The sequence below is a fragment of the Corythoichthys intestinalis genome, chromosome 14 (genome assembly GCF_030265065.1).
Source record: "Corythoichthys intestinalis isolate RoL2023-P3 chromosome 14, ASM3026506v1, whole genome shotgun sequence".
Classification (NCBI taxonomy): Eukaryota; Metazoa; Chordata; class Actinopteri; order Syngnathiformes; family Syngnathidae; genus Corythoichthys; species Corythoichthys intestinalis.
Genome location: NC_080408.1, coordinates 18,851,976 through 18,865,906, shown reverse-complemented (window position 1 = coordinate 18,865,906; position 13,931 = coordinate 18,851,976). Strand labels below are relative to the sequence as shown.

At 37.8% G+C, this 13,931-nt stretch overlaps 1 protein-coding gene across 2 annotated transcripts in view; it reads right to left on the bottom strand.

The window, feature by feature from the left end:
- Positions 1-1,273: 1,273 nt before the first annotated feature.
- The window catches only part of LOC130929588 (sodium channel protein type 4 subunit alpha B-like), a 110,434-nt gene continuing 97,776 nt past the window's right edge, over positions 1,274-13,931 (bottom strand). The window contains exons 23-28 of one of the 2 annotated variants that reach the window (XM_057856865.1): positions 9,756-10,028; positions 9,436-9,489; positions 9,216-9,357; positions 7,309-7,409; positions 6,848-7,118; positions 1,274-4,604 (exon numbers count right to left, since the gene is read on the bottom strand). In XM_057856865.1, the coding sequence (XP_057712848.1) occupies positions 3,373-4,604; positions 6,848-7,118; positions 7,309-7,409; positions 9,216-9,357; positions 9,436-9,489; positions 9,756-10,028 (2,073 nt within the window). In that variant the 3' untranslated portion in view covers positions 1,274-3,372. Of the gene's footprint in view, positions 4,605-6,847; positions 7,119-7,308; positions 7,410-8,824; positions 9,358-9,435; positions 9,490-9,755; positions 10,029-13,931 lie in introns of those variants that run through there. The other variant, XM_057856864.1, reaches the window with a different exon arrangement.

Sequence of the window (13,931 nt, the reverse complement as noted above, 5' to 3'; positions counted from 1 at the left end):
AATCTGTTAGGCATTAAATTGTGTCTAATGCAATTTGTAATTAAACATAGTGCATTTTTAATCTCTGCCACATGTCTAAATGGCACACACAAAAAAAAAGGAAAAAAAAAAAAAAAAACACAAATTCATTTACGCAAGTTTTTTTCTGGCACTTTACAGAGAAACCCAAAATAAAGCAATTTAGATGTAGATGAACAGCAAAAAGTACAGCATGTCTGTGAACATCTGTTTATGTATGTGTACTGTATGCATGTGCATGTGTAGGGGAAAGCGTTTCTTTTTATGTCAGTGTTTCCTTATTGTACGAGTGCAAAAGAGGAATTGGGAGGGCAGAGAGAGATTGCATTTGTGCACTTGAGTGTGTAATTAAAAAAAAAAGTGCCCCCCCCCCTTTTTTTTTTTTTTTTTGCACATACAGATTATCCCTCCATCCCAGCTGGTCAGAGTTGGATTTGACCACACCAGCAACCAGAGAGAGGATATCTCTTTGGGGCTAAATCCAAATTGGCACCCTTGATGATTTCCCCACACCACCCCCAAACAAAAAAAACAAAACAAAAAAAATGAGGGACCACAATTCAGATGTATCATGTTTGTGATGTCTTATAGTCACTTTTTGAAAAAGTAATTAGAACCTGAAGACAGAAAAGAAATTCATGTCCACAGAAATGTCGAGTAAGAAAACATGTACACTTAAAATTTTCAAAAATTAAAATGAAAAAGCCAAGTAATTATCTTGTGAATTTTTTTTTTATATATATATTATTATTATTATTATTTTGCTGCCACATTGTTATTTAATTTATTTATTTTGATGAAAGATTCAAGTAATTCAATAACTGTCATTTCCACAATAGTGTCGAGTGGCGACAAGGTACTGCATTTGCTGAGTTATTAACAAATTTGAGTTTTAAAGGGCAACACACTCACAAGGACAGAAAGCCGTGCTGATTCAGATAACTGCACATCTGTCTTGTTTTTCCCCTCTCGGAGAGATTTGCCAGCCTTATAAAGGAGGTCAAATAAGCTATCTGATTCCTCATGTGACATTATCCCCAAGAAAACCAAATGCAGAGTAAAAATACGGATATATACAGTATGTAGGACATTGAAATTCGGGCATGGTCATTACCTTGCTTAATAACATTTAGCATCAGATGAATAAAAAACTTGTTTACTCAGCTAATTGCAAGGTTAAGACAATTGAAAAACTCGCAACATATGGAAAAGATGTTTTATTACATTTAGTAAAGACAACCTAAATGCAATACAGATAGCAGGTTCTCAAGGAAAATATTTCATATAAAAATGAGCACAGTATGTGTGTATAGAATTTGATCATACATTGTATGGCTACCATGCATGTCACTTAAGTTTTCTTTCATTGTATTTACATATAAATATAACTGCAAAATGTTTAAATATGTATTGTATTGCATGTGCAACCGATACATCATTTTATTTACATTTTTTTGCATCGTTAATATTACAAAATTAGCTCTTCATGCATCTCCACCTGCATTCAACAGTCAAATGAAATGGTCTAGAGATTCAGAGGAGTGTGCAGACAACATTTAAAATCAGGCACATGATTGAAGAATTATAATAGCCAGCTTTTTAAAGAATTGGGCACACAAACTGACCTCATACTGTACATAGAAAAATTAAATTCATTAGGTAGGGTAACTGATTCCTCACTGTGACCACTTCCATAGATTCTTGGATTAATAGTTCATACAGTAAATAATACATTTCATGAATTTAAAACAGGGTTTTCATCCAGTAAAGCAAGAAGTATATCACTTGGCTTGGTTTAGGGCTCCAGGAGGTCTCAAAAACTCACTTTCTTCTTTTTGTTCTTGGGGAGGACACTAAAAAAATTTGATACTCCTCTGTTATTTGTGGACGGATCAGAATGAAAACTGGTAGGTATATTTTTGGGGTGTTCATGCAACAATCCTTGGAGCCAATTTTTTAAAAAGGCTTATTCATTAGATTATTTAATTGCAGAATTAAAACTGTTACTCCTCCGTTATTTATAGATGGATGGGAATGACATTTGAAAAGTATATTCTAGGGATGTATATGCACCGATCTTTGGAGCCCTGTTTTTGAATTATTTTACTTGGCTTGCTTTACCCTTACATGGCACTCATTTAATTCATTGGCTGCCATTAATAGCGCTAGACGTCCAATCCATTTTGACTGGTAGAAGGCAAATGAATAAGGTTTCATTTGCCCCTCCCAATCAAAATGGATTGGATGTCTAGTGCCGTCAGTGGCATTGAAACATGAGCATTCACAGTCAGTCTTCCTGGTGTCAAAGAATTGGACATCTATCGCCATCAATGGTATGCAATGTGTTAAATACTATTAAAATAAAAATAAAACAAAAATCAAGTTTGTAGCGTTACCTGGAGCCGTAACCAGTATGTATATTTTTATTTTATTTAGTTTTAATTAACATTGTATTAATTTAAAAATTCATTTATAATTATAAAATAATATAAAAACACAATAATTATTAATAATTTAAAAATATAGTCATAATATTTTTTTGGGGTGTGTGTTTTTTTTTAATGGCTGAAAAAATATTCACTGGGTTTATAAGGGTTTTAAATTGCTGTCCACTGTGGTGAGCATAGTCCATGAATGGGTTAAATACACTCATTAATTATAGACTTATTTTTGCCTGTAGGTTCCAGGTTAGCCAGTAGAGGGAGCCTGGCGGTGGTAGGTTAATTTCAAATTGTTTATTCACTGACTAATAATGTGTTAACTTGTTATACTTGTGTTTCCAGGCAGATTTTTAAATGATAGTTACTATATCATAATTAGGGACGAACTGTTAACTATTACAATCAGATTAAGTTGCTCACCGAGACCACTGCCCTTGCAGTTTATAATGTTTATGAGTGTGTCTTACTTCACACTTCACTTGCAGTGTGCTGCAGATTTAAAGAAAAAAATTAACATGTGAAAATATAATATCCTCTTTTTGGTTGAATAAGAAGAATGTTCCTCATCACTCAATGAAGAATTGTGATGTCTAATCCAAAGTAGCAAACGTAATCTCAATGTAAACTGAGGAGAAAAAAATTGTAAATCAGCCACCTGTAATTTTCAAGTAAATGTGGCCAACGTGTAGCTTTGAAAGACTTTTACAACGCGTTGTAATACAATGAGCCCCCACTATACAATTGAAAGGTTTTGAATTGCATCTTGGGCCTTCCTGTGTAGAGTTGGCATATTTTCATCCTGCTTTCTCACACTCCATGCATATATAAAAATAGGCAAATCTTTTTGACTGTGATTTGCTCAAAGCATATTTCATCAGAAAAAAAAACCAAACATACTCCATACAAACTGATCTCAAAGAAAAGTTTCGTCATAGTTTTCATGAGGAACCCCATGTTCAGAGTCTCTGGCTAATAATCTGATGACATCCGAGAGGTCACTTGCTGCCCTGGTCACGCTGTCATAAGACGGCGGTGAGGACATTATAGAGCCCTCGGTTGTCTCTGCAAACTCGCCTCCCACAGGCCCATAATGATGGATCATAGTTGCTATCAGCCCCTCAGTCTCTGGAGCATTTTCCACATCTACTACAGTCTCATAAGTGATTTGTCTGTAGAGGTAAGAAGCCTGCTTCATCTGCCGGCACACCAAATGCCTCCTGTAACACCTCTGAATGATGATGGCCGACACTTCCTCCAGTTTGTGTCGCAGCGTGGAAGTGATGGGCTCGTGAGAAATCTTGGAGGGATTGGTCATCATGAATTTTTCCTCCATTTGTTGTTTGAGGGCATCCATCTCCCCCGACTCACCTAGGACCCGCTTTGTGAAGGCAAACAAGATATCCAGGCAGTGGATTCTATCGCCACTGACCATGGGGAGGTCCATCGCGATCAGTTTGATCTTGTTAGGCTTGGCGATGCGAAGCGGCTCCGACAAAGTGTCCGCAAAACTCGACAGCATGGAGAACTCGATGAACTGTGTGGCCTCTGAATCAAACTTTTCCCAGACTTCGTAAAACATTTCAAAATCATCTTCACTCAATGGATCTGTACTCTCCTCTGTAGCGACACTGAAGTTCTCCAGAATGATAGCGATGTACATATTTACCACAATGAGAAAAGAGATTATTATGTAGCTCACAAAGAAAGCTATGCCCACTGAGGGGTTTCCACAGTTACCCCGAGTATTTGTGCCAGTATTGACAAAATTAACATTACACTCATCTGGTGAGCTGGACATTATTGGGCTAAGAAGGTTGTCCCAGCCGGCTGAAGTACTGATCTGGAAAAGGCAGATCATACTATTCCCAAAGGTCTCAAAGTTGAACATGTCATCAATTCCATCTTGTTTTTTCACATAGGCAAAGTTTGCCATGCCAAAGATAGCATAGATGAACATGACGAGGAAAAGCAGCAGGCCAATGTTAAACAGGGCTGGCATGGACATCATTAAGGCAAACAGTAAAGTCCTTATTCCTTTGGCAGCACGTATAAGTCGAAGTACACGTCCTATCCTTGCCAGACGGATGACACGAAACAAGGTTGGAGATACAAAATACTTTTCAATGATGTCAGCAAGAACAATCCCTGGAATGAGAGGGAAGAATACACACATAAATATACATTTTTTTCCCTCACACAACTGAAATACAGTGGTGCCTTGAGATACAAACTGCTCGACTTTCTTTTTTTTAAGATGCGAGCCTTCATTCGAACAAATGTTTGGTTTCAGAAATATAGGCAATTTATCTTGGCAGTTAACTCAACTTACTTCATAACAAACATTACTTTGGCAAACAGTTCCCAGAATTTCCCCTGGTTCTCAATAAACTTGGCGGGCTGCCAGACTTTTCTTGCCCCCCCCCACTCGGCTGAAAAAAAACTGCTCCAATAGAAAGTAGAAAAAGTTTACATATTTTTAAACCAGATTTTAACCGTGCCAGGTAATATGTTTAAAAGCACAATGCTGTAATCTTATGTGAACAAATCTGTCCCAGCGCTACGCCATGGCACTGAATTGTATTGTATTTTTGTTTCTTAAACCTGCTTTTGAAGACGGTGTCTCTTTTTCTGAGACTTTATGTCTTCGTTGTTAGGTTTTATGTTGGTTTTCTCCTAGTGTGACTTGTCCCTGTGATTGCCCATTGATTTCACCTGTTGTTCCTGCTCCTAGTGTATCCTCCAATCTGCATCCTCCTGTGCTCACCTGTTCCTTGTTGTGTCGTTACCCCTTGTCTGTGTGTGTATATCAGCTCCCAGTTTCTTTTCACTCTTTGCGTCATTATCAGTGTCGATGTCAAGTCCCGTCCAAGCCCTCGTGTACCAGTCCTTCCAATTAAATAAGCTTGGTTTGAACATTGCCTTTTTGATCCCCAGTCCTTTTGGTTGTAGTTTGTGTTTTTGTTAGTGATTATTAAAACGTTTTTTGAATTCACCGCCACCTGCCTTGCTGCATTTTTGTGTCCCTGCATTTGGGTCGTAGTAGTGGTGGGGAGGAATAGTGAATGATGTGACGTCGATGACTGGTTTCCATGGCAATAGTGACGCTTGTTGGTAACGTTGAAAACAATGATTTGTGCCGAATTGACAGTGTTGTCACTAACGCGTTACTAGGTAACGCCTTACTGTAATCTGATTACTTTCATTCAGTAACGAGTACTCTAACGCATTCATTTTTTCAAACCAGTAATCTGATTAAAGTCAGTTTCCATAGTGTCTGTGCGTTACTATTTAGTTATTGCCTAATAATGTATGTAGAATGAAGGATATTGTAGTCACGTACGGAGAGCATTTTGAATAGAAAATTTTAGAAAGGTTCCCGTTACGTGTTAATTTCCATGGTAACGCTCATAGTGACTTCCTGTTTTAGTCTCGAGTCATACGCACATTTGAGCCGAGTGCAGCCACCTGTTGAGATATGCAAGGAAATGTTGATCTGTGTGCGTCCATGAATGAATGTGAGTATTTTTCCTTCATTCTGGAGGGTTCCAGCAATAGGCTGGAGCCGCTACATGCTTGCCCGTTTCGTAGCTTCGCCGTTGTAACGGCGGGTAGTCGTAGATCCCGCTCATCCTGCGAAGTTGGCGACCATTGTTTACATCACATTCATGTTGCATATTTATGCCGTTAAGTGACCTGTTCGTTTAGCATCTTTGGGATGTGCTGTAAATCCGACTGAGCGTAAAGTGTTTAGTTGCTGCCACTTTTTGTCGCCAAATCAACCGTGTGTGTGCGGCGTGACATTAGGCTTAATCTTCGAGTTAGCAGGGTTTAATTAGTCATTAGAGTTGATTTTAACAAATTCAATGCAGATTGTCAGTTATTTGGTAGTTTCAAGTCAATTACATGCAATGACATTTTTCTGTTGTCATTTTTATGTTGAGAGGGCAAAGGCAGAAAAATTGGTAAATTATTATTAATTATTAATTAAAAGTAATTTATTGCTTTTAAAGTAACTTAGTTACTTTGATAATAAAGTAATAAGTAATGTAACTAGATTACGTTTTTTTTAGGTGTAATCAGTAATTACAATTTTTTAAAGTTACCTACGACAAGACTGTGAATTGATTTCATATTTTAATTGATCAGGCCATTCATTGACCAATCACTTGATTAATATAAACTCATTCTTCTTCTGGCCAACACGCACCCTCTCAGCAGGTTTGACAACCATAGTTCTCAAATTAAAATAAACACCAAGCACAGACAGATTCTTGCAAATTATGGTGTTATAGTTTCACATCGAACTGAACTCATATCTCAAAGCACGACTGCATATTATTAAATGTGTATCAGGCTGTTGCAGTGAAAATGACCACATCTCTACTTACCCACGATTGAGAGAATAATCACCACAAAATCAAAGATATTCCATGCAACTGTGAAGAAATAACAACGGAGGGCAAAAATCTTGATCAGGCATTCCGCCGTAAAGATCACAATGAAGACCAAATTAATCTTATTGAGAATGGACTCCATGCGGTCAGACTGCTCGTCCGTCTCCACCATCATTGTTAACATGTTGACGATGATCAGCATCATGATCATGATGTCGAAAGCTTGCTTGGACACAAGATCGAAGAAGAAGGCTTGGAGCACGTTCTAAGTTGCAGAAAGACAAACACAATCAGTAACTAATTAACAGTCTTGTCAAATAATAATAACACTCATTTTCAAATGCTTTTTAAATATTGTACAAACCATACTTATTTAACTGTACATTCAAATAAGAGGTATTCTACATACAAATCTTAAACATGTTTGGACATGAAGAATGACAGTGTAACGTCACCGTAGGTCGTGGTATTGGCTTTTGTGGCTTTTTACTTCCTAATTTCTTCATAGCATTGTAGTATTTCTTCTGTTCCTCAGTCATAAAAATATCTTGTCCACCTAAGTATAAGAAAAGATACCAACATGCAAAACATTAAAACGTTGATATCGGTGACTTCCAAGTGCAGGACCACCAGTGGTACTGTATGTGGGAAAACGACTGTAAATGCTCAAACAGTGCATAACGTTAAAGTGTTTTGTAGGGTTTCTTTATGGTTATTAAAATCAATTATAGGACAATTCATATTTATATTCATGTGTATTTAGCCAAATCATTTGCATTTATCCATTCAACATAGATCGAGCACTATTTTTCTTTGTAATTCTCAGTAAATCACTATTTAAGGTCAGTTTTTAATTTTCTATTAAGCACAACCATGATGTTCAAATTGTTGCTGACCGTGACAGTGGCTTACAAATACAATGGTATGAAAAAGTATTCGAACCTTTTGGAATTTCTCACATTTCTGCTTAAAATCACCATTAAATGTGATCTGATCTTTGTCAAAATCACATAGATGAAAAAACAGTCTCTGCTTTAATTAAAACCACCAGAACATTTATAGGTTTTCATATTTTAATGAGGATAGTACGCAAACATTGACAGAAGGGGTAAAAATAAATACGTGAACCATCACATTTGCAGCAATAACTTCAACCAGACGCTTCCTGGAGCTGCAGCTCAGTCACACACACCTGGCTTAACGTATTTTTCGGACAATACGTCGCAGTTTTTTTTCATAGTTTGGCTGGGGGTGCAATTTATACTCTGGAGCGACTTATGTGTGAAATTACTAACACATTATTATATCATTTCACATGTTATTTTGGTGTTTTGGACTGACACTGGTGGTTAGGTAAACTTGTTAGCATGTTCATTATGCTATAGTTATCTGAATAACTCTTATAACTCTTAATATCTATGTTACGTTAACATACCGGCCACGCTCGCATTTTGTTGTTCATGCATCATGCAACCTTATCATACTGTACACTTACTCAGCATGTTGTTCTCTATTGTATTTTTATTTTAAATTGCCTTTCAAGATGACATATCTGTTCTATGTGTTAGATTTTATCAAGTCAATTTCCCCCCAAAATGCGACTTATATTCTGGTGCGACTAATGTTTTCTTTTCCCTCTTCATTGCGCATTTTTGGGCTGGAGCGACTTATACTCAGGTGTGACTTATAGTAAGAAAAATACAGTAAATCGTTTGGTAAAAATTGGTTTCAATTGCTCTTTAAGTCTCCTTAGGCAGAGGGTTCAGTTACTTATGGTTCACTTACTTATAGTGTTTTCCCCCCTTCTGTCATTGTTTGCGTGCTATCCTCATTAAAATATAAAATCCTATAAATGTTTGGGTGGTTTTAGTTAAAGCAGACACTGTTTTTACATCTGTGTGATTCTGACAAAGATCAGATCACATTTGATAGTAATTTTATGCAGAAACGTGAGAAATTCCAAAAGGTATAGGTACTTTTTCATACCGCTGTATATTAAACAGAGATTTAAGGGGAAAAAAACTATTTGCCTTTATGAATAATTATAATTTGCGCCAACTACATCTCTATATCTAATGTTTGTTTTTATGATGCCACAAAGCGTGGCATATATTTATGGTGCAAAAAGTATGAAGACCACTGGCCTATACAAACTTAAAAAAATTAAAAAATTTCTTTCTGGTCAGCAATATTCTTGGTACTGAATGTCTTGTCTCAAACACCCGAATAGAAGATTATAAAGATTACATTTTATTTATGACCCGATTATGCAGACATTTAGTAGTTGTATTATTATTATTATTTTTTTAAAATCATGTGTGTTTTGTGATAACTTTTTAAATCCCAAGAGTCATAACAATACTCATCTTTCTTTTCTGCTGATTAAAATTGTCAATAATGACACCGATGAAGAGGTTGAGGGTGAAGAAGGAGCCGAATATGATGAAGACAACAAAGTAAAGGTACATGTAGAGGTTGATTTCTCTGATGGGTTGCTCTTCTACCTGAAAACCAAAAGTTTATTTAGTGAGAAGTTTGCAATTAGATTCATAAGTTTTATGACACTACAGTGATACACTTACTCCTCTTGAATCAACAGCTGCATGCATTATTTCCATCCAACCTTTAAATGTTGCCTGCAATGCCACATTACACAGCATTATTGCCTTTTGTCTTAACCTTTGAAGCTTTAATGAAAATAATTCAAATTGAAGAAATTATTATGTTAAAGTTATTTGGAGATAGCCAAATCCCCTTTGGTGTAAGCGTGAGTTGTGGGTAATTAAACCCTTTTCAACATAAATAATTACATATTCTTTGTAAAATATTGATGTCTCTTGGTTTGTTAAAAATATTTAAACTTATACAGTCCAAAGAAAAATGAAGTTGTACAACAACTTACCACTTGTAGAAGGGAAAGGTACCCCAGCCCAACGTTGTCAAAGTTGACTTTCACTTTTGTCCAGTAGTACTGAGTGTCATTCATGGCCAGACAGTCTGATTTATTGTTGACTACCAGGAAACTGTGTGTGAAGCCCGTTCTGTTCACACACTTTCCAAACTTGCCCGCAAAGAGGTTGACTCCCATGATGCTGAAGATAAGCCAGAAGATGAGGCACACAAGCAGCACATTCATGATGGAGGGGATGGCTCCAATTAGAGCATTCACCACCACCTGGTGACGAACAACAAAGAAGACTAAAGTAAGACCGGGAAACAGTTTTTATTTCTGGTCGTTATGGTGAGGACAGTAGACCCTCATTATATAGTGGGGCAAATAAGTATTTAGTCAACCACTAATTGTGCAAGTTCTCGCACTTCAAAATATTAGAGAGGCCTGTAATTGTCAACATGGGTAAACCTCAACCATGAGAGACAGAATGTGGGAAAAAAAAACAGAAAAACACATTGTTAGATTTTTAAAGAATTTATTTGCAAATTATGGTGGAAAATAAGTATTTGGTCAATACCAAAAGTTCATCTCAATACTTTGTTATGTACCCTTTGTTGGCAATGACGGAGGCCAAAAGTTTTCTGTAACTCTTCACAAGCTTTTCACACACTGTTGCTGGTATTTTGGCCCATTCCTCCATGCAGATCTCCTCTAGAGCAGTGATGTTTTGGTGCTGTCGTTGGGCAACAAGGACTTTCAATTCCCTCCACAGATTTTGAATGAATGAATGAATGAATTTATTGTCATTGTCATCATCATCAAAAATCATTGACAGTTTCAGAGTGTGGAATTTTACCTGAAGGAAAGACGAAGACAGACAAGGAAAGACGGGAAAAGCAGATGCTTATCGAAACCCGTCCCCCATCAGCCCGGAACGCACAAACAGCATATTGTGTATCAGTCCAGTCATAATCTTACACATTTCGTTCAAAAGTCATTGATTGTCATGGATTTTCACAAATTGTTAATTTGAGTGAGTTCATTGTATCAGTTGATGTCCGAAGGTGTTGGCTGGACATGGGCGTTGGCTTGGTGTCGGTCTCATCGTAGAAAATATTTTATCCATAGAACTCAATGCCCAATCTACAAGTTCCATTTTGTCACAGGTCAAACACATAGGGTTGAGATCTGGAGACTGGCTAGGCCACTCCCGGACTTTGAAATGCTTCTCACGAAGCCACTCCTTTGTTGCCCTGGCTGCGTGTTTGGGATCATTGTCATGCTGAAAGACCCAGCCACATCTCATCTTCAATGCCCTTGCTGATGGAAGGAGATTTTCACTCAAAATCTCTCGATACATAGCCTCGTTCATTCTTTCGTTTACACAGATCAGTCGTCCTGGTCCCTTTGCAGAAAAACAGCCCCAAAGCATGATGTTTCCACCCCCATGCTTCACAGTGGGTATGGTGTTCTTCGGATGCAATTCAGTATTCTTTCTCCTCCAAACACGAGAACCTGTTTCTCTACCAAAAAGATCTATTTTGGTTTCAACTGACCATAACACATTCTCCCAGTCCTCTTCTGGATCATCCAAATGCTCTCGAGCAAACCGCAGACCGGCCTGGACGTGTACTTTCTTCAGCAGGGGGACACGTCTGGCAGTGCAGGATTTGAGTCCCTGGTGGCACATTGTGTTACTGATAGTAGCCTTTGTTACTGTGGTCCCAGCTCTCTGTAGGTCATTCATTAGGTCCCCCCGTGTGGTTCTGGGATTTTTGCTCACCCTTCTTGTTATCACTTTGACGCCACGGGGTGAGATCTTGCATGGAGCCCCAGATCGAGGGAGATTATCAGGTGTCTTGTATGTCTTCCAATTTCTAATAATTTCTCCCACAGTTGATATTTTTACACCAAGCATTTTACCCATTGCAGATTCAGTCTTCCCAGCCTGGTGCAGGTCTATAATTTTGTCTCTGGTGTCCTTCGACAGCTCTTTGGTCTTGGCCATAGTGGAGTTTGGAGTGTGACTGACTGACTGAGGTTGTGGACAGGTGTCTTTTATACTGATAATGAGTTAAAACAGGTGCCATTGACACAGGTAATGAGTGGAGCCTCGTTAGACCTCATTAGACCTCGTTAGAGGAAGTTAGACCTCTTTGACAGCCAGAAATCTTGTTTGTTTGTAGGTGACCAAATACTTATTTTCCACTCTAATTTGGAAATAAATTCTTTAAAAATCAAACAATGTGATTCCCCCCCACACACATTCTGTCTATCATGGTTGAGGTTTACCCATGTTGACAATTACAGGCCTCTCTAATGTTTTCAAGTAGGAGAACTTGCACAATTGGTGGTTGACTAAATACTTATTTGCCCCACTGTACGAGCACCTCAAGTTACGACTTTTTCACGACACCAGCATCGTCACGAGAGAAAATGAGTCTTTATTATGCGAGCAAATTTTTGCAATACGACCGACGGGAAAAGCCTCTCTCTCACTTGACGTGTCCAAGTGGCTCGGTATCCTGCCAGGTGGCATGAGAGCATCTCGCATCAACAGAATCCCCTATCTGCCCACCTGTCGCTCAGCGTCGTTGTCACCGGTGATAGAATTTTGTATTCAAGTGCATTTGTATTCAGTCATTTGTGTTTACAAGTGAACATTAACCATGTACCCCAGTTTACTTACACAAGAAAAAAATGTTCATGTTATGCTTTTGTTTCCTGAAATGTTATAGTGTAGGTATGACTGCCCGGTTCTCTCTTGCCTCCTGTTCAGCTGGCTCACACATTTTTTTTTTTTTTTTTTAATCAACTGACCTTTTGCAATCTGCCTTCTAAACGGCCATGGACCAATCATAACTCCTGCAGACCGTTGTCAAGTGAGCATGGTCAGTCAAGCTCTACGCATGCCTCCATTGTCCAATCGATTCATTTTGTGGCTACTGTAAGCTTACGAAATCACACAAAAACTTTACAGAAGATGACAAAAAGGATCAAAATATTGCCGACGTCATAAATGATGAAGCGATATGCTTATGGCAGGGGTCGAAAGAGACATATTGGACCAAGTAACACAAAATGTCTGAAGCCGCAAAAAATTAAAAGCCTTATATAAGCCTTACAATGAAGGCAACACATGAGTATGTATCTATATTAGCTATACTAGCCTACTATGAAAATGACAAAATTGGCTACAAATACATAATGATTAAATGCGTTCATGATTAAATTTTTATTTTCCCTGCAGTGCATCCTATACAGAATGATGCACCATATGACTACACTGTTGTATGAAGCCGTCTGAAGTTTAACTTCATTGGAATATGAATGAATTAAAAGAATGTTTGTGTCATGTTTGGACTCCTCCATATTAAAACAAAATATATATTTCCCGCCCCCATCTTTTTACATTTTCAAATAGTTTTGAAAAAGCTTCAAGGAGCCCCTAGGGCAGCGCTAAAGAGCCACATGCAGCTCTAGAGCCGCGGGTTGCTGACCCCCGGCCTATGGAGTATCTAAATCTGACATGAGACACTCCAGGAGTTTCTCTGTAGGAGTGCGGTTCTTTACCTTCCCAAAGCCAAAAACACAACTGTAGCAGTGTCTTCAACAGATTACACTTATGTGTGCTATATGGTAAGATTAAGCTAACGCCAATGGTTAGCTAATGGTAGCTAGATGTGTTGCCTAACTTGCTTTAGTAGAGGAAAGAACATTTATAAAACTGGATAATAAAGCTGTAACTACTGTTGTCGAATATTATATATCACTTGGATGTCGTTGATATGACTAAGTTTAGCTCATTTAATTGCTAAAGTTAATTAACTTAATGTCTTCGTTAGCAGTGGCTTTGGTCGAAGTTCCATTACAGCGATGCTTCCTCTATTTAAGTAAACATAGCGTCCTAACAAGCATAGTGAACATACTTTGTTTTCATTTTTCATGTAGCAATTTGTGAACGGACACCCAACATCAGGGTAGTCCAACCCTGTGCTTGCTGTACAAGTAGGGCTGTCAAACGCTTAAAATTTTTAATCGAGTTAATTACAGCTTAAAAATTAGTTAATCGTAATTAATCGCAATTAAGCGCAATTCAAACCATCTATAAAATATGCCATATTTTTCTGTAAATTATTGTTGGAATGGAAAGATAAGACACAAGATGGATATATACATTCAACA